The 24,857-nt window shown below is 40.9% G+C and overlaps 1 protein-coding gene across 49 annotated transcripts in view; it reads right to left on the reverse strand.

Annotated features, from left to right (window-relative positions):
• The window catches only part of RIMS2 (regulating synaptic membrane exocytosis 2), a 462,822-nt gene that overhangs the window by 19,034 nt on the left and 418,931 nt on the right, over positions 1 to 24,857 (reverse strand). Inside the window, exons 1-2 of one of the 49 annotated variants that reach the window (XM_083822299.1) lie at positions 1,182 to 1,309; positions 144 to 198 (exon numbers count right to left, since the gene is read on the reverse strand). The exons of 46 other annotated variants lie outside the window; for them this stretch is intronic. Coding sequence is in view for 1 of the 3 variants with exons in the window: in XM_083822297.1 (XP_083678423.1) it covers positions 1,182 to 1,308 (127 nt within the window). In the remaining 2 variants the exon portion in view is untranslated. Of the gene's footprint in view, positions 1 to 143; positions 199 to 1,181; positions 5,968 to 24,857 lie in introns of those variants that run through there. 2 more of the 49 variants (XM_083822297.1, XM_083822298.1) reach the window with 2 other exon arrangements.

The raw sequence follows: 24,857 nt of genomic DNA on the forward strand, positions 1-24,857 counted from the left end.
CAGTTCTCTGTTCGTGGCAGGGAACAGATGAGAGTACTGAAGGACAGCACATTTTGCCCCAGGGAGGAGCTCCCTATTTTCTACATTAAGAGCCAACCCGACCAGTCCCTGAGCAGGGGCTGGGGCAAAGGCAAGGCACCAACCTCGGCATCCTCATCAGAAAGGAAAGATGCTCTGGGGACGACACTTCAGCGACTGCTGCACGTGGAAAGATAAATCAAGACATGTGAAGACTGCACACAAACATTTGCCACCGAACTCTCGACCTGGGATGTGGAAAGTGATATATGCTGTGCAGATGTTTTACATGCAGATTATGAATGGTGCGCACACACAGTTGATAGAAGACTGTCTGGGAGGATTGTACAAATACAGATATCTTAATTTGATATTGCTAAAATCTACCAAAGGTAGAATGTGCTCAATTAATGTCAATTAAATTAAGAATTTTAAATTATTTCTGGTAAACACTAGGAAGACTAAGCTCATTCTACTTGTAAATACGTTTAAACATTTTCTTTACAAAAGCAGTATTTTCAAAATAAGCTCATGAAACACAACTTTTGTCCCTGGGAGGGTTTGGTGCCATGTCTGAGCACACAAACGCATTTGTTACACGCATCCCAAACAGGAACCAGGACTTTATTTTTCAGGTTCTCTGAGAGCTATCTTCGGCTCCCCCCAGTTACGCGGAGAAGCCAGAACCCCCTGCACTCCTCCTCTTTGCCATGGCAAGTTCTGGTCCTGCAACAACCGCACGGAAATTACGAGCGTGCTTTACAGCCAGGGCTGACTTTAGGGAGTAGAGACGGCTGGGTGTGAGACCTGCAAGGTCCACCTGGACACACAGCCTCCTGCCTACAAAGATTATTCTAAGAAAAAGTGAAATGGGGCCAGGATGTGGCGGTTCAGACGGGGTGCTCTGTGGGGTATGCCGCCCTAACAGGCGAGGGGCACCTGAGCCAGCCCAGGACACTGAGGGGACAGCCTGGGAGGAAGGCTCGTTTCTTATGAAAACAAAACGAACGAAAAGTCCCTCTCCCCCCTTCTTTCTACACAACTAAGGCTTGGGCAGTAACTCGCCTCTACGCTCACACCAGCCACCCCAAAAGCCTCCGTCAAGCTGCCGTGCCCCCAGCCGCCCCCTGAGCGCCGGTAACCGCCCGTCCCCGTCCCCTCACCTCCGTCCTCCTCCAGCGAGTTCATGCAGGGGAAGTACACGGCCAGCGCCTCGAAGGAGGCGGACAGGCTGCTCCGGCTCTGCGAGCGCTGCATGCTGCGCCCGCCGGCCGCCGTCTGCCGGCCCATCTTGGCCGAGCGGCACCCGCCCTTGGCGCGGTACAAGAAGCGCGGCGTCTTGGCGGCGGGAGGGATGGAGGGAGGGGAGGGGAGGGAGCGCTGGGCGGGCTGCGAGCCGCAGGGCTCGGCGCTGCCCCGCGGAGCTCGGCGATGCCTCCGCCGGCTCCGCCGCTCGCGGTGGGGATGAGGCGGGCCGGGCAGCGCAGGGCAGGGCCGGCGCCTGTCAGCGGGGCGAGCCGAGAGCGGGCGGCGTTAGGTGGGCAGGCGGGGGCGGGCCGGGGCCGCCGTGTGGGGAAGGGCGGCGGGGGGAAGGCGGCGCCCCGCAGGCACCGCCCGCATGGGTCGGGACCGCCCGGGAGGGCCGGGACGGGGGGGGGAGGCTGAGGCCGAGCGGCCCACCTGAGGCAGGAATGGGGCTGAGAGGAACGGGGTGGCTGAGGCTGGCCACCCGTGGCACCTCTGGAGCCACCCGGTGCCACCCGTGCCCAGGCAGGGACACCCAGAGCAGGGTGCCCAGCACCACGTCCAGGCGGCTTCTGAAGGGCTCCAAGGAGGAGACCCCACAGCCTCTGGGCAGCCTGTGCCAGGGCTCCGTCACCCGCACAGCACAGAAGGGCTCCTAGTTTCATTTCTGCCTCTTATGTTTCATCTCTGCCCACTGCCAATGGTCCAACATCCAGTGAGGAATCAGCCCTGCAACCAGAGGCAAATCCCACACCGCTCCTTGACTTCAAGCAAAGCTCCTTCACTTCTAAAGTGAAGCTTCAGAAGCTTCAAACTTCTAACGCACACGTACATCCTTTGCAGATGCCAGGGTGCCTCTTCTGAATTCACACAATTTGTTCCTAGCTCCAGTACATCATTTGCATTTTTGATTTTACTGCTATGTTCTCACCACCATTTACATTTCCGTTTATCCAGGATGATTTATTAATGCTGTGTATAGCATTTGGCAAATTGTCCCCCCAAACAGCAAGAAACTAAAGCACTGGACATCATTAAAACCATCAACTTACTGCTGTCTTTTGCAGCATCAATAACTTCTTCCCCTATAGTTCACAACACTGCAAAAGCAGTACCGAACCCAGCACATGGCTGTTGTTTTGCTACTGGCACTTTAAACCACAACATTAGTACAAGTGATTTTTTTTTCCCTGTTGTCTTTTGGAAGTCTTTAAATCCCCCCAAATAATGGTAAATGATATTCAGGGTTTGATCTAACAAACTTCACAGTAAAAATGCCAGTTTGAAGCCAAATGAAACTTCACAAAAATTGTTTATAGAGCTACACCTGGAGTGTATTCCATTGAGTTGATATTTGAAAAATACTATTTATGCTTGGATAATAATAAAAAATCTTAAGCAGTCAACAGAATTGTGCTTTGCTGCAGAATGAAAACCCATCAGAAGTTCAGCACTCAGGGACAGAACTTATCACCACTCAATCTACAGGAAAAAAAAAAAAAAAAGACTTCTTAGTGAACTCACTGTAGTGACAGCTGTTTTTACAACATGCATGATATTTTCATTTTAAGACAACTATAATCAAGTATTCCTAATAAAATGTGTTTCATGTGACACCACAAGCACTCACTTTGGGACAAGATAAATCCTCTTTACCTCTGCACTAGCAAGAAATGATGTCCAGAGCAACTTGTCTAGGCTCTCACATCTTATAGATGTCTCACTCAGGCCATATTCCAAAAGGTACATTTAGTTGGTGATGATACTGGATGAGGCACTCCAATTTGAGATGGACACTCAGCCTGCAAAACATCCAGCCCTCCCTCTAAAATCACCCTTTGCATCTGTACTAGCACTGCATCGAGTTAAAGTATAGTTGAATTGCAGAGAGAACTTCTGTTTGCTCTAAAAAGGTAAGTTACTAAAAGACTGGAAAGCAAATGATAATGATAGTAGCAACAACAAATCTCTAATATACAGCTATCACTTAATTGGCAAAAAATAATGAAATGTGTTGAAGTAATTGATAAAGATATTTTAAAGAGATTTGACTGTAAAGTTTTCTATCTACAAAAATAAAAGCGGTCAACTTTCAACATTTTTATCAGTGTAAGATATGGCAGAAAAATCAATGTTTGTAGCTTGATTTATCTTAATAATCAATCATGACTGCTCTGCAGAAGTGAAATACAGAACTGGGGTGGTGTGTCTGTTGCACACCTCGAGGTGATGTGTGGCCTCAGCAGGAATTTGGCTGCGACCCGGAGGCTGCACGGCTGTGCTGTGGGCCCCCACGCTGCTCAGACACTCAGCTCTGAACAAGACTTAGCAGCCACAGCAATTACAATGAGTCAGTGCTGTTGTTAATATTGTACAGTATATAACAGAAGTGTTACTATCATTGATAAAATCAGTCTGTACCAAGAAAATCACTTTAAATATTGCAAAATCCATAATCAATTCAAAATTACCCCAGTTACAGGTTGTGATACAAGACACCAATTCAGCAAACATATGACAAAGCACCAAGACTCCTTAACATGCTTCTCTCTCCTGATTTTCCTTCTTTAAAATAAAGGCTCAATGGGAAGAATGAAAACAAAGACAAAGAATTGAGATAAGACAACAGTTGCCAGTGTTCTGGGATCTGGGGAGGCTTTCCTGGAACATTTGATAACGGTTGCATTATACAAATAATCTAATTGATGGCAGTCTAGACGCATGTCTTGACTGCAGAAAATAGGATTACCCCCCTGGCATTGACACCAGAGCAGCTGGCTCCTGAATGCAAGATAAAAAGCATACTTGCCATAAAGGGGTCCTGTCCACTGGTGTTATGGAAAGGTGGCCAAAAGTTTCTTAACACTCCCTTTTAAACCTGCAGTTAGGGAACGCACTCTGGGAATGGAACTGAGAAGGAGTGATTGCCCCTTTCTTCATCACCTTTTCTGCACTTCTGTCAATCATTGACCACAGATTTCTTTTGTTTGCTGCATACAGAGTTTGCTTCAATCACGGTTGTCTTCAGAAAAGCCAATGCAGCTGCCTAGCCTTCTACACATCTCAATTATCTTCAACTTGCACTATACCTATCAACTATTAGGCATAAGATATTGTATATATATATATATATATTTAAGCTAAAGCAATACACTGAAAAGATCATAAAATGACTTCCCAGTCAGTGTATAAGTATTATCAGATGTAGTAACAAGCTGTTACTTACTGTACTTTGATAAATGTTAGGACTGTGCTGGTGTCCTCATGCCTGCAGAGAGGAGCATGTGGCATGCACATGAAAGGGGCAGGGTCCAGAAAGCTATGGGTCCTTCACAAGGTAATGCCCGTTTTTACTGTTTCCCAACATACAAAGAGTAACTGTTCTTGCCTTGATCATGACTAACATGATCACGAACTCCATTCAAGAATCCCTGTGTATTCCCAGGGCCACGGCTCCCAGTCCATGGTCTGAGTCTTGCAGCATGAACCATCAGTGGTCTCCTACTCTCCGCAAAGATTCATGATATAACGACCACTCCTACATCAATCAGAATACCAGTTTTCTAAATTGCATTTTTTAGAAGTCAATACGTTTTGCATTTTCCGAGCATTCCCTATCAAGGCAGCCACACTTTTCCTTCTGCTGAAGCAGTAACAGTGAATTTTTCCATTCTGATTCTTTTGGCATTTGCTACTGTAAGGTCAACTCCACCCCAAGTATCAAGCTAGGTCCACAGTACAGATTTCTACCAAAATAGCTTTGCTGACTGACACAGATGTTCTGGGAGAATTCCCTAGTCGTTAGTCCAAGTGTGGTTATATCAGCGAAACAGTGTTCTACTAGAGCTGTTTGCTTTGCATTTGCTGGTACACGATTCCAGAAAAATGCTCCTAGTGTTCCCATCACCTGAACAGTCTGTGCCAGTGGAAGTTTACCTGTAAGTAGCTTAGCCCTTGTAAGGATCATTTCAAAGTTTTGCCTTACACATTTTAAAACTACATGCAGACTTGAAGAGCTGAAAGAAATGGCTTTCATATCTCTTCCAAAACACAGATTTCAATTTCTAAGAATAAAATTTAGAAATTTTAGCAAGGTGGGGATGAAGAAGTACTAATATTCTTCTTCCTAGAAATGTAGGATGCTTTCAGATCAATGGAGATACCAGTTTTAATTTTTTTAAACAAATTTAAGTTTTTAGGCAATAGTAAGATTGCTTGTCCTGCAGTCGGCATTCTCTACTGTATCATGCCTTAACGAACATGAATGAAATCTGGAAAAATATCTCTCTTTTGTTTTAATGCTAATATTATTCTTATTTAAATAACCTATATTTAGCTTTCCCCTCTGATGTTTACCATAAAACTACAAAACCCAAATAAATCATACTCTTTCTAAATAACAGAGAGAGCTGCTAATGTCCTGGCATTGCAATAATGCAGTGTAGCTAGCTCACAAAAAACTAAGAGGTCAGCACCGGAGCAGAAAACCTTTACACAGATAAGTATTTCTATTTTGATTAAAATAATTTCACACCTTCCTGATCACAAGGTAATCCGCAAACCACAAGGTGTTGTAGAACTCAGCAAAATATATTACTTCATAATGCTTCATCAGGGTGAGAAATAAAGAGCACAGAAATAAAAATGTACATACTCTTTTAAGGTAAAAAAGTTTTTTTTTTTTTTAAACAATATTAATCAGTTAAAAAATGCACACATGATTTTATATAAAAAAGCATATATCGATATATAAGCATATATCTGCTCTCATTATTTGGATCTTAATCCACCTTTTTGTCTCTGAAAAGGGAAATCCACACGGAATAACCTTCTTTATAATGAAACAAATCCATCAGCTTAGAAACACACTTCAGGTATTCACATGTACTCTCAAATATTATTTCAGCTGCCTGTGTATTTCATGGAAGGGTTTCATATTGCCTTACATGAGACAGTGTAATTACTCTCTGAAACTGTAAGTTCATGAAACATGATTTGTTTCCCTCTGTAATTCAGCCTTCAGTACAGAAGTGACAAAACCAGGGCAGGAATACTGCACTTGAGCAGCTTGGGGAGCACACCGTACTGCACGAGGAATACGCAGAGGTAACGCACCTGAGTTGATGCAGCAATCTGCTGGTGTTACTTAACAAGATGTACTGTGGAAAAGCACCCTAGTACCTTTATGCTTGTATTTTTCCAGAAAAAAAAATGACAAAAAATTTAAAAAGAAGTACTGAGATGAAATGTGTTTTGCAGACAGCATGTGAAAATGACAAATGAGGACAGAGCAAGGTACGTATCTGTCACCCACTGCTCTCTGGCTCTGCAAAGTCTAGAGAGCACAGTTTGCTGAGACACTGCTGCTAAAATGCAGGTCTGGTTAGATGAGTCTGCCCTGGGAGAGTATTACATTATTGTCAAGTGGGGAAAGCTTTGGCGAGTCCAAATGCCAGCACTGTAAGGGGACATTAGTCTTGCAAGCCCGTAACCTAATTTTGACATAACCTGTAGAAGGTTAATGTATATTAAACGGGGATGATTTTGCAAAGTTCTGCGGCTATCACATTATCTGTTGCTCTTGACAACCCAGGCAGGATTCATTGGCCCTGTGCCACGCCATCTGCATTACTACAGGGCAGAGCAACCATGGTGCTCCTCTGAGGCTTCCCGTGCCACACACAGCCCCGTGCCAGACCCTTATCGAGCGTGCCAATTTCATGCCAGACAGGTAATATACGTGGTGTGAGGCCTCCAAATCTTAATGAGGGTTTTAGAGGGGAGCCCTACTCAGAGAGTTCAGTCTGCTAATGAGACACCTGAACTTGAACGGTCAGCTCTGAACGCACAGGCTACAGAGCGAGAGTCCGAGGCAGTCGGTGTGCACTGGGATCCTGCCAGGAAGAACAATAAAAACTGCTCTCCAAACAAAGTCTAAATGAGCTAGGGGAAAGAGATATATTTTTATCTACTGATGTCATGTTTAACTGACAAAACACAAATTTTAGCTCTGTTTTATATGGTTTCATACTGTTTGTCTTTCCTGCAGAGGAATGCGTGCTGTTGTCATTACACTGCTCTCATTTCCATGGCGTTTGAGTCATAGCAGTGTCTCTTCAGCCATGATCACACAACCACATGAATCCCCAAATCCCACTGCTGATGAAAAACAATTTTATTTTTCTCTTTCACTTGTTTTTACTATGGCAATCTAGAGCTACGTCTGCATGAGTAAGTGCAGTACCAAGGCACAACCTGAGGCACTGGAACTCGACCATTTCACTGCCACGCTGTTAGAAGCATCTCTAGCATATCATCAGGCTGAACATCTAGCATCCTCCAATAAAGCCCTGCTTCGGGAGTTAAAGTGGGACAGCAATCACTTCCTAAAAGCTGTTGGAGGTAAGAGAGCTGCAGAGTATGGATTTGGGTAATTCTGTGCCAGCTGGACTGAGCGCTAGAGATCAAGCCTGTGTGTTTGAACGCTGTAATAGAGAGAAAACCTGTTTCTCTCAGATAGGACACTACTGGAGATTTAAGACTGCCAGGCAGGAATTTGACTGCAGATACAAAGTTCACTTGCCAAAGAACTTACCTGGTTTCACATCACTATGCTACAAATAATTTAGAAAACAAGTCAGCTGTTTGAAAGCCAGTTAACGACACTATCACAGTATAAATGAGTTCAGATATGACTCGAACACACGTTAATTTTTAATTGCTGTGAGTAACTTGGAACTCTCAGAAACCTCTCACACTTTGCAGATCATCCTGTATTAAGTCCACACGACTTCTTGTGTGGCTGAGTGACTGCTGGTGGGTGTATGGTCTGGCCAAAAGGGGGCATTGGCAGCATACTCATGCCTAGCTAAACTGCTCAGCGTGGGAGAGCTCTCCTAGCCAAAGGTTAGTGCTGTTTAAAACATTATCGCAACCTTCAAGGGAAATAACTAACACACTGCCACCTTCTCGGATGGAAAACCAATACACGGAGAATAGGATGCATGCCTCTTAAATATCTCTTGAAATGTAATGCCAAACACTGCTAAGAACATAGATGCTACATTGATTTGGGAAATTTCCCAAATAATTTAAATTCAATTAAAATGGCAATTTGAAGTTATTTCCCTGATATTTCACGTTACGTATGCAGAAATGCCACACATTTTTCTTACACATTTTTGCAGTTTCCAAAAATAGTGACCTTTCACCATAACTATCCATCTAGATCTGTACACATTGGATTATATATGTCTGCACTATTCTTTTCATAATTTCATATTTAGGGACTGACAATAACAGACAGAGAGCTGTAAAATTCCCTAGACTAGTATACTACTGGTACTATTACTCTTATTACTACGACTAGTAGTAATACTAGCTAATGTTTACTACAGACCAGATGTGCCGATATAAATTTGGCCCCACACCCAACCTGTGCTGGATCCTGGAAAACACTGAGCAACTTCAGCTTCTTTATCTACATTGGCCTTTAGGAAATAAAATTTATTTCTCTAGCTAGTAAGGTGTCCCATCCAAGATGATCTAAAAATATCCTTAAAATATAGAGAATGACTAAAAATAGCGTAGAATGATGTCATAAAGATGTAATGGGCTACAACTTAAAATAAACTACAATGAAAGCACGTAAAACATTTATACATCAAAATGCTCCGTATTTTCTTGTATCCACATTTTGTTTCAATTATAGGTACGCTTTTCAGGCATATCCAATTCCAGATCTAAATTTTTAGCACAATAAAGAGCAAATATTACATAGAAAAGTGATATTTTCTTTTCCTAAGTTAATTTACACAGAAATAAAATCATACCAGTCATCACTGGGTATCATTCATCACACCATTCGGCACTTTTGGCTGTCTCACTGAACCAAATGCAGCAACCCAAATGTTAAATGGAGAGTAACAACAGCCCACAGTACATTTCCATGGCAGCTGGCAGATCCAGGCACTGTTATGCCAGGTTACGGGGTAGGTTAGACTGGGTGGATAACCTCTCCCATAACTCAGGTACAAGTGTCAGAGCAATAGTGCAATCAGAGTGCACACTGTGTGACACTGAGTCATTGAAAAAGATGCAAAGAGAAAGTCCTAGCAAAAGCATTTTGTGATTGCTAAGATTTCATCTAGCATATGGTGCTCTACAGATTTCCTTCAAAGTCTTCCACAGACAACTGAATCAAGTCTGCTGAGAAGACAGCCCTTGGTCTTCAAAGCCTTGCAACCCTTACAGCACTATGCAGCTCTTTTTAAATTTTAAGACAAAACATTTTAGGGGAAACATTTTTAAGTTGCTACAGAAATATACCTCTACCCAGGCAAATACTTTCAATTTAGTTTTCAAACTGTGGTTGCTAATAATGCCAAAGGAAATCCACAAAGTCATAAAGTCCCCAGACTTTGAGTGCTTTTAAAGGAAGCTGATTGTGTGGAAGGAAATGTCTGGAAACTTCTTTGCTCAGACCGCTGGACGAGTGTGCTGGAAATACCCTCTGAGCACAAAGCTCGTGCACATGTGCAAACCTGTGATTCACATAAACCATCAAAACAGCAAATTCACGCACTGACTGACTTTCCAGAGCTCCCTCAGATATGTGGCTCCGAACCCTTCAGGTATAATTTAGGTTGTCCCCTGAAGTGTAAAAGAGGTGAGAGAAGTATCATAAATGTACCTCACATTTTCATCCTCCAAGCCCCTCTTGTTCATCTGCAAAACTGCACATAAGCATGTGTCTCTGAGTAATTTTCACACTTGTGATCTGTTTTCCTGGGATTATGCTGTATTTGCTATTTGACTGTATTTCAAAAGGTTGGTCCTTTACTTTCAGCTGGCTACTTTTTGTTGCCATGTTTAGTCAACATTTTCAATTTGAAATGCATTAGCACATACTACCCTACTAATTTTTGCCTAGCCACATATATAGGGAGACAATTAATATCAATTTCCATTTCATCTGTGTAAATTCAAATTGGCTTACTGAGGTGAGGAGTATGAAGTCCTCAGTGGAAGGGAAAGTGAAATGTCTCTCTTTTGCTTTATCTGCTAGTATTAGGTATTTAAAATAAAAATGAACATCTGGGTAGTCCTAGCAAAGAATGGCCCATTTACCAGTACAAAATCCAGTAACTCTGTTCTTTTTCAGGGGTCAAGGCAGTCCCCATCACTAGTCGTAAGGGACTCACATCGGTGCAATGCTCTTTCTCTAGGTTAGCGACTAAAAGAGAGTATTTTGCTGAAAGAAAAAAAAAAAATCTATTTGGACAGTTCATGCTCTGTGAAGTGATGGGTTTACCTACGCAGCACAACAGAGTTCATACTTTAGCTCAGCTTAGGTACTGGAAACGGCAACAGTGCTGGGTTTGGGCAGGCTAAATAGTTCTCCAGAGTATGTCAGTCGTTTGTCTGGAGTCAGCTCAGGTATTTGTGGCAGTGCTACGTCGTGTGGCACTGACATGCAACAAGATCCATCTCCTCATTTTCACAGATTAAAAGTAGGAGTCTAGTTTAAGCCAGCTTCCCAAACTCCCTCTGTAGTCAAGGGAAGAAACTTTGAAACACTCTGACTGTAGCAGATTGCAGTGCCAGAGTACCAACTATGGCAAATGAGTGAATTTTCATTTGTGGGGAAGTTAACAGCCAATGTTAACTGAAAATAAAAAACCTACAGACTCAGTTAGGAACCACGTGCAGCCACACAAATAGCAGAAGCAAACCTGGAAAACAGAATCACGAACTACTAATACTGCTAATGCACAGCAGCACTGCAAAAGAGGCTCCCAAACCTTTTTTGGCCATGGGACTGGTATAGTTAAGGCACATCAGGTTTTGAACCCAACACAGTGCAAGACGGTACAACATACGACGACTTCTGAGGTCTCTGGTTCTCCCACCCCAAAGCCCATGGGGCACTTCAGGGCAGATCTCACAGGCAGCTTGCCTCCCGCTGCCAGCCCAGGGGGGGCTGCCTACTGGGACTGCTCCTTTTTGGTACATGCACGTGTGTCTGTCCGTAAGACCACACATTTATATATGTAAATGTACATATACATACACACGCATAAGAAATGCTATTTTGTGTTTATCCACACACGCTTGCATCTGTATCATACTAACAGTTTTAATACTGCAGAAAGTACGGGAGTTGATGAAGTGAAAAAAGCGATCAGCACAACAGCCCAGCTGTTTCACATATCTCAGTACTAATGGAGGTTTGTTTTGAAATATTCTTGTATATAAACTGTATGTTAAAAATAACCCCCAAAATAATCAATATAACTCATTTTTTATTAAAAATCTAGGATCATTAAATCATTCTCCATAAATTTCAGCTGAATAGCACATAAGCTGTTTTATAAAGGAGCTGAGAAATTCTCTCTCCCACTTATTTTGGAGAGATCTGTCAGGAACTCTGGGTTCTCAGAACCCCAAAAGTCAAGCCAATAATTCTTTGATTATTTCTTCCACCCCTGCCCCTGTTCTTTTGTTTCACAAACAAAATAAAATAGATACACATTTTGTTAATTAAAATTCTTTTTTTTTTTCTTTTCTGTATGAATACTGGCTATTGTTACTTTCTAAAATAATCTTTTGCGGATTTAACAAATGTCAGACTTTCATCAGGATTCTGCATTTTTGTTTAGAGAGCTCTATAAAATTCAGTTAGAATAAAAGCAACCCACTAATGCAAATGAGTTATGTGAATACCGTTTTTCTACGTCTGACTATTATGTAGTGCGTCAAAGATAGCTGACTCTTTTCTTAATTTTACAACGGGGGCTTTCATTTAGTATTTTAATGTAGTTTAGTGAATAAACCTCTCCTAATTTTCTCTTTACACTACTCTAAGTCAGTCACACAATGTATAATAATCTTAATATTATTGTCAGCTTGGGGAATATCTTTAGATTCAGGGTCACATATACATATGACTTCAAACCTGCATGCATGAAAGGAGAGGAAAAGCATTCTAAAAACACGTGACAAATGACCATATTAAAACATTTTTCCCTTTACAGAATATTTTAAACTTGCATTTAAACCTTATTTTACTGTGTGCAATGTGATATATAATAGAAATGTACAGACCTCACAGTCAAAATGCTGATACCAGTGTCTGTTACAGACACGGGGCCAGGTGCTTACACCTGTGTGAATAGAGTCATTCCCTGAACCCCTCCAGATTAACTTTACATTTGAGGTTTCATAGAAGTATATCAGGTAAGCAGAGAAGGACTTCTGTTCTTTTTGCTTCAAAATCTTCTATAATTAAGCTGCCATCATGTCTAGAATATTGTTCTTAGGGGAGAGATAAGTATTCTTAAACAGGCTTAAAGACAAATAGCTTAATAAAATGTTAAGCTGTTTAACTGGAACAATGAAAAACAGCATTGATATGAACTATTCAGACTTCTGCAAAAAGCCAAATAAAACTTACAATGGATGAGCCTTCAGAGTAAGGGAAAAAGATGTTCCTCTGTAGAGCTGAATGCAATACTGAATAGATCATACATAAATTCAGGTTTCCAACATTCACACAACCCAGAAATCAGCCTTCTGTTTTCATGTCCCAGACCAAACAGAAGACCAGGACAAAAATGGACGAAACATAAGAAAAGAGAAACAGCCATACCAGGACAAACCAAATGTCCAATTATTCAATATCCTGTCCGGTAGTATAGCTAATACCAACGCCTAAGAACTGCATGGGAGAAAATAAAAAATAAAATAAAAATAAAATAAAATAAAATAAAATAAAATAAAATAAAATAAAATAAAATAAATAAAACAAAATAAAAAAATAAAATAAAATAAACATGCATAGGAAGGAATACCTCTGTTCCATTAACTACTACTTTAGTGTCTTTCTCAGTTAAGGGCTTTCTCAAAGGCTTTGGTGCTTCTTGCCATGGCTAGGTCCAACCCACCTCATTTTATCTTATTTCTTTTTGAGCCATTATATACATTTGGCCCATACAATATCCTACAGAACAGGTCCCAGAGTTTAGCTTTGTGCTATGAGGAGGCACTTCCTCTTGCTTTTTTTCCTGGCAATTGCATGCTGTGCCCTAGTTCTTGTATTGTGAGAACAGTGAATAAATCATTCCATAGTCACCTTTTTTTTTTCACAGCTCTCAATTTTCTCCTTCAGTCATTTTTTTCTGAACCAAAAAATCCAATCTACATTTTTCACCACTCTTACTGCATTTCTCCATAGTTGCTCTAGCTCTGTGACCCTTCACAGCCTTCTGAGGCTGTCAACCATCACAGATGCACACAACAGAATAATGATACTAAATTTCTGCTCTGCTTTGGTATATTCTTTTCCTAATAATTGTAACATCCATTTTTGGGAAAAAAAAAAAAAACACAACAAAAGCAACAAAAACACCAACACACAACATAAGAGCTTGAATATGAAGTCAAAACAGAGGCAGGAAAACATTAAATCACAATTTCAGTTCGAGATGACTTTACGATAAATAAACGTTCTCATTTTTTGAACAATTTCTAAGCTTTAAAGAGTGATGAAAATATCTTGCTTCAATTTTGGAGAGCCTCAGCACACAAAAATCTGTGTTCAGACAGTGGTCTGTGAAAGTAGTGATCAACTCTGGGTCAAACCCAGCAACCCACGACTCTTTTAAGTACATGAATTTTGACTCAGGCACTATGCCTGCTTTGTGTTGCATCCTGCAGAACAAAGATAAATCAGATAATCCCAGCTGAAGTTCATTTATGAGTGACAGAAAAATGGACCTGGTCAATAATTTTCACTTTACTCTATATGAAGGCATAAAGCTATTGAGAAAAACAGGAAACCTTTTCAGACTTCCTAATTAGGAAAGTCTTTGAGATAGGGAATATTTTGCAACAGGTCTAAGGAAAGTTAGTGGCTAAGATGTCGGAAAACAGGTAAAGAGACCCATCAGAGGAAGCCAGCAAACAGCCCTGCAGAGCAAACTGAAAGATGTTAGATGAAGATGATATATACATGAATGATGAAGTAAGAGGAATTGCTTCTTAGGCATACATCAACAAATGATAAGAGTCAAAGATGTATATGTTTAACTAGGAAACACCTCGCTCAGGGATTTGATGCAAATTGTGCGAGCAATTTTTTATACGGGACTAGGAGAAACCACTGAGCATCACTTCCAAATTTCAACTGGAAGAGAAAAAAAAATCCTCCCTTTCATGTAGTTTGGGCTACCTGGATGAAGCTGAACCAGCAGGATGACTGCAGACAAATGCCCATTAAAATTGCTGGCTCAAGTCACATAAAGGAACCTGTAGATACAAACCCTAACGTCGGCCGAGTCCTGGTGACACTAATAAAAATCTGCAAGAACATAAAGGCTCCTGGAAGGCCATTTACAAAATCAGCACCCTAGGAAAAAGAAGTTTTGACATAGGCGACTGAACAAACAAGCCAGCTGGAAGACTAATAAAGGGTAGTTCCCCTTCTGAATTTAGTGTGAACAAGGATGGGCTTTCTTATAGGAAAGTAAAGATGTGACGCATGAAAAGTTTGTCACAAAAAGGAACTTCAGTCATCACATGAAAATTGTACACGAGAGAAAATCTCCAATATATTATAAAAAGAGGAAGTAGAAAAGACAGACTGTGGCAGCAGCAGGAGATCTTGTAAGGGTTATCTCCTGAGACCTGCCAAGCCACTGTTCAGTTCACAGAAGACTGAATTTATTCTTTTGGACTAGGTGAAACTAACAGAGAAATATATCCATTTTTATTATTGTGATTCATTTACAGAGGCCAGAGAGGCTTTGGTTATATTCCGCGCTACTCCTGAGTGCTGAGGTAACGCACACAACTCCCATTATAGAAAATCTGACTCGGTTTTCAGCTGACTAAAGCATCAAATAACGTGGCCATTGCCTTTTCTAGCTCCTCGAGTCCCTACCAAGTGCTCCCCAGGTGGTGGGAAGCAGGTCTGCCCAGCTGCTGCCCTCTGACCAGCTCAGCCTGCCACCCAACGAGCACTCACAGGACAAAGACTGGAAAACTGCACAGCAAGGCACGGCCCACCGCTGCTGTGAGGGAACAGAAGGGCATAAAAGAGGCGACCTTTGCCCAGCAGGTTAAGATTTGGCAGGTCTCATATCAACAGTCATCGAAGGTGCTTTTGAGCTATTAGTCAGACTAATCTTTCCTTTTGTTTGCTTGCGCTCTCTCACAATTGTCCTAAACTTTGCCATTGCATCCAAGGTTCCTCGCCAGACACTGTGTGTGGACCTTCACGTGCTTTTTACCTTATAAGAGGACATTGTAACTTTGATTCACAATTTTAACTCAAACACACAAATTAGCACCCAACAGCCATCTCTAGAGACACCTTTTTATTATAAAGATTTATGAATTTATATGGATCCTTCACTTTCTAATGTTCAAATTTCTGCTGAGAGCCAATGGAGTCACAATTTGCTAACTTTCAGATGGTTCTGTGAACTTTTTCTTCTTTCTTAGGATTTTGACAGTAAAGGGATGCTAGGAGAGAAAAAGTGTAGTTTTTAATCCCAATGGACTCCCAGTAAAAATAATTTAATTTCAACTTTTAAAAAAGCTGTCTTTGACTCAAATATAGGATGACTGAAATTTACAAAATAAAATTATTTTTAATTTTTAAAAGCATCACTATATGAAAAAAAAAAAAACATTTATTTTCCAAGAAAGGTAAGGAAATTTGCTGAGAATCATAGCACTAAATGAAGTTTGCCGAAATACATAAATAATATCAAATTTAGAATGCAATTGTTTTTTTTTTTAAAGGGGATTCTTTAGCCTCATTTTATTTCATGTCAAGTTCTTGCAACTTGAATCCAAAATCTGATTTGGCAATTTGATCGGGGGTGGGAGGAGGCAGTCTTTTGTGGCAGGGGACGTCTTGGGGGCCATTGAGGCTTATCTCCTGCTGTGGGACTTTTGAATCCATCAAGTTTGAACAGACTTAACATTAACAGGTGTGTTTTTCCAGTCACTCATCAAGTGGCATTATACAGTTTGTAACAACTGCCCTGCTTCACTGTTCGTCTACAATAGCGACGAAGGCTCAGTAAGCCTCAGCATCTGGTTCTTTGCAACAATCCTGTTGGGAAGATCAACTAATGAAATACTTGGGTCTGACTGCAGAATAGTCTTGTCAGTCAGCAAGGCAGTAGGAGGAAACAGTTAAAAGCAGATTAATTGGGGTAAGAAACAATGACGCTGATACAAAATAGTATGAATATTATGTTTTAGTACTGAATATAACAAATCTGATCAAATGGTAATATGAAGATCAGGTGAACAGACTTCTTAAAGAGTTTTGAAGTTCAGTAGAAATGAACACAGCTGTGACTTGTGTTCCTTGTGACTGAGATACTTTAATGACCTTTTCTTTAAAAAGCTGCACTCTCAAGACTACACATTTATTATTTAGCATTGTATTAAGTACTACTGCAAAATCAGAAGATAATGGTCGTGCTCAGAACCTCTAAATGATGAATTTAAGAGTGGAATGAAGTTGCATTCCTGTTCCTTTTATGGTTCTCAAGTGTCTGTCTGTACTGGCAACTTATTTTCAGTACAAATACAAGTAACACTGTAATTATCCTCCTATGTTAGCAGTTTTTTTATTGTATTAAAATGTTTTAAAAGGAACACATGGCCTTCACTGGCATAAACGCCTGTATTGTGAAATGGCCCCACTCTGCTTATGCCTGCCTGTTTGCGATATAATTTTTCATCAGTATGTGTATATTGTATTTCTATTACTGCAAGTTACCACTTTTATGAACAAATACAGTATTGTTTGCTTTCACAAAATAAAATGAAATACAGTAGTTCTCTGAATTATTAACACCACATTCTGGAATTACTGCAGCATAGCTTGTTAATTCTGAGCACTTATTATGACCGGATGAAGTAAAATAGAATAATGTCCATAAAGGTATTGAAATACCTCCTGTTAATGGCTAGGATAAAACTAAAATGCCATTGTTTTGTATTCTAAGACAAATAGGCTGTGCAGATGTATGAGAAATAAGCTTACTGGCCTACTGTTAATGCATGTCAGACAGTATGAATGAAGGTTAAACATATTTTGAGATTATTATTATTATAATACTCATTGACAGCAGCCCTGTGGAGAAATACTTGGGAGGTTCTGGTGGATGAAATGCTCAACACGAGCCAGCAGTGCATGCCTGCATCTCAGAAGGCCAACTGCATCCTGAGCTGCATCAGCAGAGGAGTGGCCAGCAGGGTGAGGGAGGTGACTGTCCCCCTCTGCTCTGCCCTCGTGAGGCCCCACCTGGAGCCCTGCATTCAGCTCTGGGGCCCCCAGCACAAGAAGGGTGTGGGGCTGTTAGAGCGGGTCCAGAGGAGGGCCACAAAGATGGTAAGTGGCTGGAGCACCTCTCCTATGAAGAAAGGCTGAGAGAGCTGGGGATGTTCAGCCTGGAGAAGAGAAGGCTCTAGGAAGACTTCATTGCAGCCTTTCAATACTTAAAGGGGGCTTATAAAAAAGACGGAGAGTGACTTTTTACTTAGGCAGATAATGATAGGACAAGGAGGAATAAACTAAAAGAGGGTGGACTTAGACTAGAGGTTAGGAGGAAATTCTTCACTCAGAGGGCGGTGAGGCAGTGGCACAGGCTGCCCAGAGAAGCTGTGGATGCCCCATCCCTGGAGGTGCTCAAGGCCAGGCTGGATGGGGCTTTGGGCAACCTGGGCTGGTGGGAGGTGTCCCTGCCCTTTTCATGGGGTTGGAACTAGATGGGCTTTAAGGTCCCTTCCAACCCAAACCATTCTGTGATTTATGATCCTATGATTTTCAGGAGGTGGGAAGGGCACCAGGTGTGCAGCAAAACACATTTCTGTAGTAGTGTCTCTGTGCTGAATTATAATAATCTAAATACCTTTTTTTTTTTTTTTTCCATGCAGTATAATGCCACATATGTATATACAGCGTGAGAGAGAAGCCCCATAAAAACCCTCCTCCAATTCCTCTAGTCCTGGATTTTACCTCTTCATTCACAGGGAGGAAGCCCTGTGTTCACAAGCCCGGTTTTGTTTCTTACAACTGAACAACCACGTAGCCCAAGCCCGATTACCTAAAATTGTTAAACAGAGACCATCTGTCTAGTCTGTCAATGTGCAAGACTGTATTTTGTAATGAAGCAAAGGAATTTACAGATAAATGCTCTCTAAATAGATACTGATAATACACTCCTTGCCATGGTCTACCCATAGTTGTAAACAAACATAATTGCCTAATTTTTGTTTTCGGTCTAAATGTTATCTGTGCATCTAGCCTTGCTAGAGTGAAAGGAACAGAAGTAACTCGATGACAAACAAAACTAAGGATAGGAGGAAGAATCCTGAAGGGTGCAGAAGTTCAGGTCACTGGGCTTAAATTTACAGTGATAAAAAGGGAGAGAGAAAGGTGATGAGGGCAGCGGGTAAGGAGAATAGCACAGAACTATAAAGCACAACGACAGCACTTGTCTACTTTTGGGGAAGGGGCTTACCATAAGGTAGTGTTGTTTGCAATTTCTTCTACAGACAGGCCAAGACTCAACTCTTTTTGTCCTGAGAGCAGCAATATCAAGTCTCATTATTGCGAAGTCATAATCCTGTCCAGTAAAAATAAGTACTCTGTGCTTATTAAGCCAAGGAGCAGTAAAGAACAGCTCCAGAAATAATCAGTGGTGAAGTCTTTAATTTTATTTCACTTCATTCATGCTTTCAATTTATTTTCCTCCTGCTTAGGGGTCAAGCCTTTGCATAATGAAGTTTTAGTGTGTTTTTAATGTAGCAAGGAGCGTGTGGGAGTAATCATCATCACAAAGCCATCACGTACACACCTGCACGTGAATCTCACACTTCTCTCCTGGAGCAGTTCTACGTCCTTCCTCACACCCGCCTGAAATATAGCCAATTTGCATGTAGATTGTTTTTGAAGCTGCCTCTTGACAGATCGGAAGAAAAAAGTCCCATACCCTTGTTACTACAGAATCATTACAAAAGGACCTGAATAGCTAACAGAGTACATAAGAGCTTGCGTGGACACATTGCAGAAATCAAGCTGTTGCTTGGCTACCAGAGAAAGCATCAGCCTGCACGCCACTGCCTGGTGCCTTTCTCAGTGTTTCTCACCTTGGTAGTCAGGAATGAGGCAGTTAGAGCAGAATACTACATATCGCATCTACAGAAAGTATCCGTTTTCACCAGGAGAATTAAAGAAATTAAGAAACAGACAAATTTGTTACACCAGGTCTAGCTGCTGTATGTTGCTGAATTATTTTTTTATTTTTATTTTTTAATAATTCAGCATCTCTGCAAGATACCATTAACCATCAGGAAGTCATTCATCTACTAGCTTTGCTTAGTGATAGTTGGCTTTAAATTTAATTCACAACATAATCAATTCACAACATAATCCCTCAGAAAGACACAACAAACTTCACCACCAAGCACCCAAGCCACTTCGCACATCCAGCTGGCAATTCTGTGCATAGCCCAGGCTGAGAAGTGAAGATGAGAAAAGCTCCGTGTCAGGACTTAAACACACTATCAATATTCATGGTCCAGCCCTGAGGCACTGGGAGCTCAGCAATGCCCAGCTCTTCGACCTGACAGAGTACTGCAGCTGCTTAGGAAAGCTGAAAAGGTTGCTGCTAGACATCCCCTAAGGAAAATGTTCTTATATGGTTGTGCCATGTAGTAATAATAAATAAATAAGTAAATAAATAAATAAATAAAATCCCACGTGGATATTTTTTTCTTCTTACTAACTTGTGGACCTATTGAACGACTGCAGTCAGGTTCCAATATCTTTAGAGACCTGCAAGCTTAATGAATATAAATGGCTGCAAAAAGCTGCAAATCAGTGCTCCCATTCAGAAGCCTGAGCTGAGGCTGGACTGTGCCAATCACCATTTGCACAGCTTGTCTCCCACTAAGCAGGGGATGTGCAAGAGAGATAAGAGAGCTCCAGAGATTTAGGAGATTTCATCAGAACTGCAGTGTGCTAAGTAAGAAAGTGAAGTCACTGCACCATTGAAAGGAGAGGTGTAGGCTTCAATGCATCTAATATCCGTAGGACAACTAAGTTAAAAGGAAAATAAAACCTGAAAATATTTATATATGTAATATGTGTATATTATATTCATGTATATATGACAGAAATGTGTGCATCTCATACATACACACATTTAAATCAGGCTTGCTTTCTTTGAGGTTGCTGAATCTAAATTTATTCCAGTTGCACATTTTTCCCTCACAATTTTCAGTACCAAATTAAAGAGGACACTCCAAAAAGGCACCTTAAAAAGCATCTTAATATAACAGATAAAAATCCAGACACATTTTTAATTCCAAATAAATAGAATTTTTAACAAAGCCACCTTTTTTTGTTTGTTTGTTTGTTGCATTGAGGATGGGTCTGTGAAACTGTAATCTGATTTCCTGCCCCATCAAAGCAGTGATTTTCAATTACTGTCCTTGCTTATTAGAAACTACAACACACATATAGCTGTTTGATATTAAAAACTAACAGCTGATGCACTAACAATAAATAATTACTGAGCCCAAATGGTAACAGAAAAATAATTAATGTTTACAAGGAGTGGGGAGAAGAAAGCGTGACACCTAAGACAAAAGTGAATTTCTATTGGATTTGCTCATGTACTCTCCTCTATCAGAAGGATTTTCCTAGTCACCCCAAACAATCCTACACAGTTCTCACTCACAAAAGCTTTTCTCTCTTACTATATTCTTCCTTGGTGCTGTTCTCCCTCTAATTCCCTTGTTCCCAATTCCCACATCCTACCAGCAGTCAGAGCCACAGTGGTATTTAGTCCTCTCCTGTGTATGCCTTAACTCTCCTTCTTTCACTGATATAATCGTTGATTTTCTCCATACTCCACTTCCCTCACCTTTTGACTCTTTCTCTCACATTAAAGCCTGCCTTGCTGCCTCCTGCTGTTTTTCAACTTCACCAATCACTTCTGCTTTCACTCTGTGGTTCATCTTTGATGAAAATCTTCTCAGCAGGCTGTCTGCTACAAGCCACAGATGTGGAGCTCTTCATCCTACAGCTGTACATTTTCACTAGCCATATATACCTTGCTACCCCCCTTTGATATTTACACCATCCTAGGATATTAGTACCTTCCTTTCATATTGTGTTAAGATCTATGGGTCTCTGTTTTTGTAAGAATTGATAGAACAGTTTCATCTTAATATTTTTAATTCTCAAGTCCTTTTTTTTTAGAATCTCAAACATTGTAAGGAGTTTACCATTTTCATACCTGCTTTCATGTCAAGGCTACTTACTTTCAGTGAGATCCAAACTCCCACTTCACTGAAAACAAAGAAGCAACAAAACGTATTCACTTCTCTAGTACTTAGAGGCTGGACAGAGGTGACATAGCTCAAGGCAAGAGGTGGAGAAAAAGCAGGAAGAGATGGATTGAAGGTGGAACTGGAAAATGCAGTTAATTCTGCTAGGGGGAAGAAAGACAATTAGCTCAAAATGGCTAATGAGCTCCATAAAAAGCATTTTGAGATGAGATCTGAATTCTTGGTGACGAGCCAATGAATTAATAGAAACTACGTTCAAGGACTTTCATGAGTTTTACCCGTGAGTTTTACTGACTGATTTCAGTCAGTTGCATCCTGTCACACCTTATATAGATATAAGGAAAGAAGAAGAGTTATGAAATACAAAGCTATAAAGTTCAGAATAACTAATATGGAGATGGAGGCTGCAGTAAAATTTACGTGCAAGTAAGCATTATGAGCACATTCTTCTGCCATCCACCTTATCCTCCTGAATTTAATTATCTTTGTGGTCTATTCATTCAAATGTAGATGGAATTATCCGAGGCACTATGAAACTACAAGGTGTTATGGAGGGTGCGCACAGGCTAATAAATCCTCCATACACATACTCGTAAAGGGATGACTGCATAAAACTAATTTTCTTAGGCTACATTTATAATAGTGAGGTCTAGAGGGGCAGGACACTCACTCATAACCACCCTTATGATTTTTAGCCAGCTCTCTGTCACTACTTTGACCCAAGATAGCTGACCTTTCCCAAAAAGGCGCAGCTCAGAAGACAGCACGGACATAGGAGGATTCCCATAGCTTTTAAGGATGAGGAGATCTGTTAGCCATATGGACATCAGCCAGAACCAGAGATAGACCGTAGTCTTTTAATTTATCTGTACAGACTGTAGCCTTAAATGCCCATAAGATTGAGAGCTTTAGAGGTTTCTCCAGTAGGAGACATTCAGATTCCTTTCCATATATACCACAAATCTTCAAACCCCAGAAAAATACAGGATGGCACTGAGGTAAAATCACATGACAGAAAGTTTCTTTCTCACTCCAGAAAAGCTGGGAATATGCAACATGGATACAACTGGCACATGTTTAAATCCATCTCCCCACTGGGAGACAATCACGGTGGCAAAAGCCAAGGCGCCAAGTTGGACGATCTGAAAAAAACTCGTTTCAAAATTGCAAAGAATCCTTTTCCCAGCGGGGTTCTGTTCAACAATTCCTATAATCTGCCAACACGCTGCATGAAAGCAGTTGCTTAAACGGATGAGTAAAAGGCATGCAAGTTAATGACTTCTACTGTGCACTAAGCACTTACAGGCATTTCTGTGAGGAAGCTGCTGTACTGCTGGATGTGTTCATTTTCACGCTGCCCAACCTCTAACGTGGGACTGTTGCCTGGCCTCTTTCAGTACATTAACTGAGTAAGAGGAATCTCAGCTTGGGTGCTAGCTGGAAGTGGTGTTTTTAAAAGTAACTCCTACAGCAGTACGGTCTTCAGCCACTGGGCAACTGGTGGAACAGCATAATGAACTGTTCCTCTTGCCTGGCAAAATCCAACTCTCTGGACTTTCATGTATTTTACCTTTTTAATTGCAAGTGTTTTTTTACACTTCCTAGCACTTCTGTCCATTTACTGATGAAGGTGTGACTTTGATAAGATAGTTAACCTGGACCATGTTGCTCAAAGCCCCATCCAGCCTGGCCTTGAACACAGGGATGTTCAGGGATGTTCTAGGGATGGGGCATCCACGGCTTCTCTGGGCAGCCTGTGCCAGTGCCTCACCGCCCTCAGAGTAAAGAATCTTTCTTATACCTACTCTAAATCTATCCTCTTTTAGTTTAAAGCTCATTCCCCCTTGTCCTATCCCTACACCCCCTGACAAAGAGTCCCTCCCCAGCTTTCCTGTAGCCCCCTTTAGGCACTGGGAGGCCGCCGTAAGGTCTGCCCGGGGCCTTCTCTTCTCCAGGCTGAACAACCCCAGCTCCCTCAGCCTGTCTGCACAGGAGAGGTGCTCCTGGATCATCCTTGTGGCCCTCCTCTGGACTTGTTCCAACACACCCACGTCCTCCTTGTGCTGGGGGCCCCAGAGCTGAACGCAGGCTCCAGGTGGGGTCTCACAGGAGCAGAGCAGAGGGGGACAATCACCTCCCTCACCCTGCTGGCCACGCTGCTATTGGTGCAGCCCAGGACACGGTTGGTTTTCTGGGCTGCAAGTGCACATTTATCTAACTGTGAAAAAGTGATAGAGCAAGACAATATAGCTGTTATCAGGGAGAGGAGGTACTTTGCTGTGTTCTATAAAAGGGCACATTTTAGCAATGCTTTTAACCAGAACTTCAAGTCCCATAGTGGTCCCATTTTACCTTTGAAGACCCCTTTCAGGATGCATGAATTTCCACATGATAATTACATAGTGAGGTTTCAAAAATACTACCCAATCTTGCATAGACCTGAAATGACTGAAAATATTAAAAAGGTGATGTCAAAATTATAAAATGTTGATAATAATCAAGACATTTTTTATATGAACACATTACAAAAAATGTACTTGTTACCAATAAAATTCAGAAATCAATGAGCAAATTAGTTCAGTGTAAAATAGCTCTGTAAAGATTTTTTCTGAAGTTCATTTAACTTAAAGTATTATGCTGCATTAAAACAAAAGTAGAATACTGACTTACTAGAACAAGTAATTCATATACTTTAGAAAATCTATGATACAGAATTTCTATAAAAATCTGTTTTATTTTTAAGGTGTTAATGTTATATTTTCCACTCAGTACACCACTGCCTTAATTACAGCATGTTCCACACAAAATATTGCATTAATTTTTCATTTTGAAAAATACTTTATATATATTCACCTTATGAAAAATCAGTAATTTAGTTAATTTAAACAATTAATTTAGTTAATCACAGAGAAGCCATTTTTCTTTCACAGTATGAATTTGTTCATTACAGGTCTTTTTGCAGCAAATATGACCAAGAAAAGTATTTCTTACTGTGAATATTTTCAATTAGGTCTTAATGTGATTTCACAGACTGAGCTAAAAATAATTTTTGCTGGCACCAAAGTCTACCTAGACAATGGAACAATCTTCATATTACAGTACTATAAATACAAACCTGGATTAAATCTGAATGTAAATTTTAGAGCAGAGTTTTAATTCATGTAAGGTAACATATAATTGAACATTTCATAATGTAATTAAAAGATTGT

This window comes from Anser anser, assembly GCF_964211835.1.
Source record: "Anser anser genome assembly, chromosome: 2".
NCBI lineage: Eukaryota > Metazoa > Chordata > Aves > Anseriformes > Anatidae > Anser > Anser anser.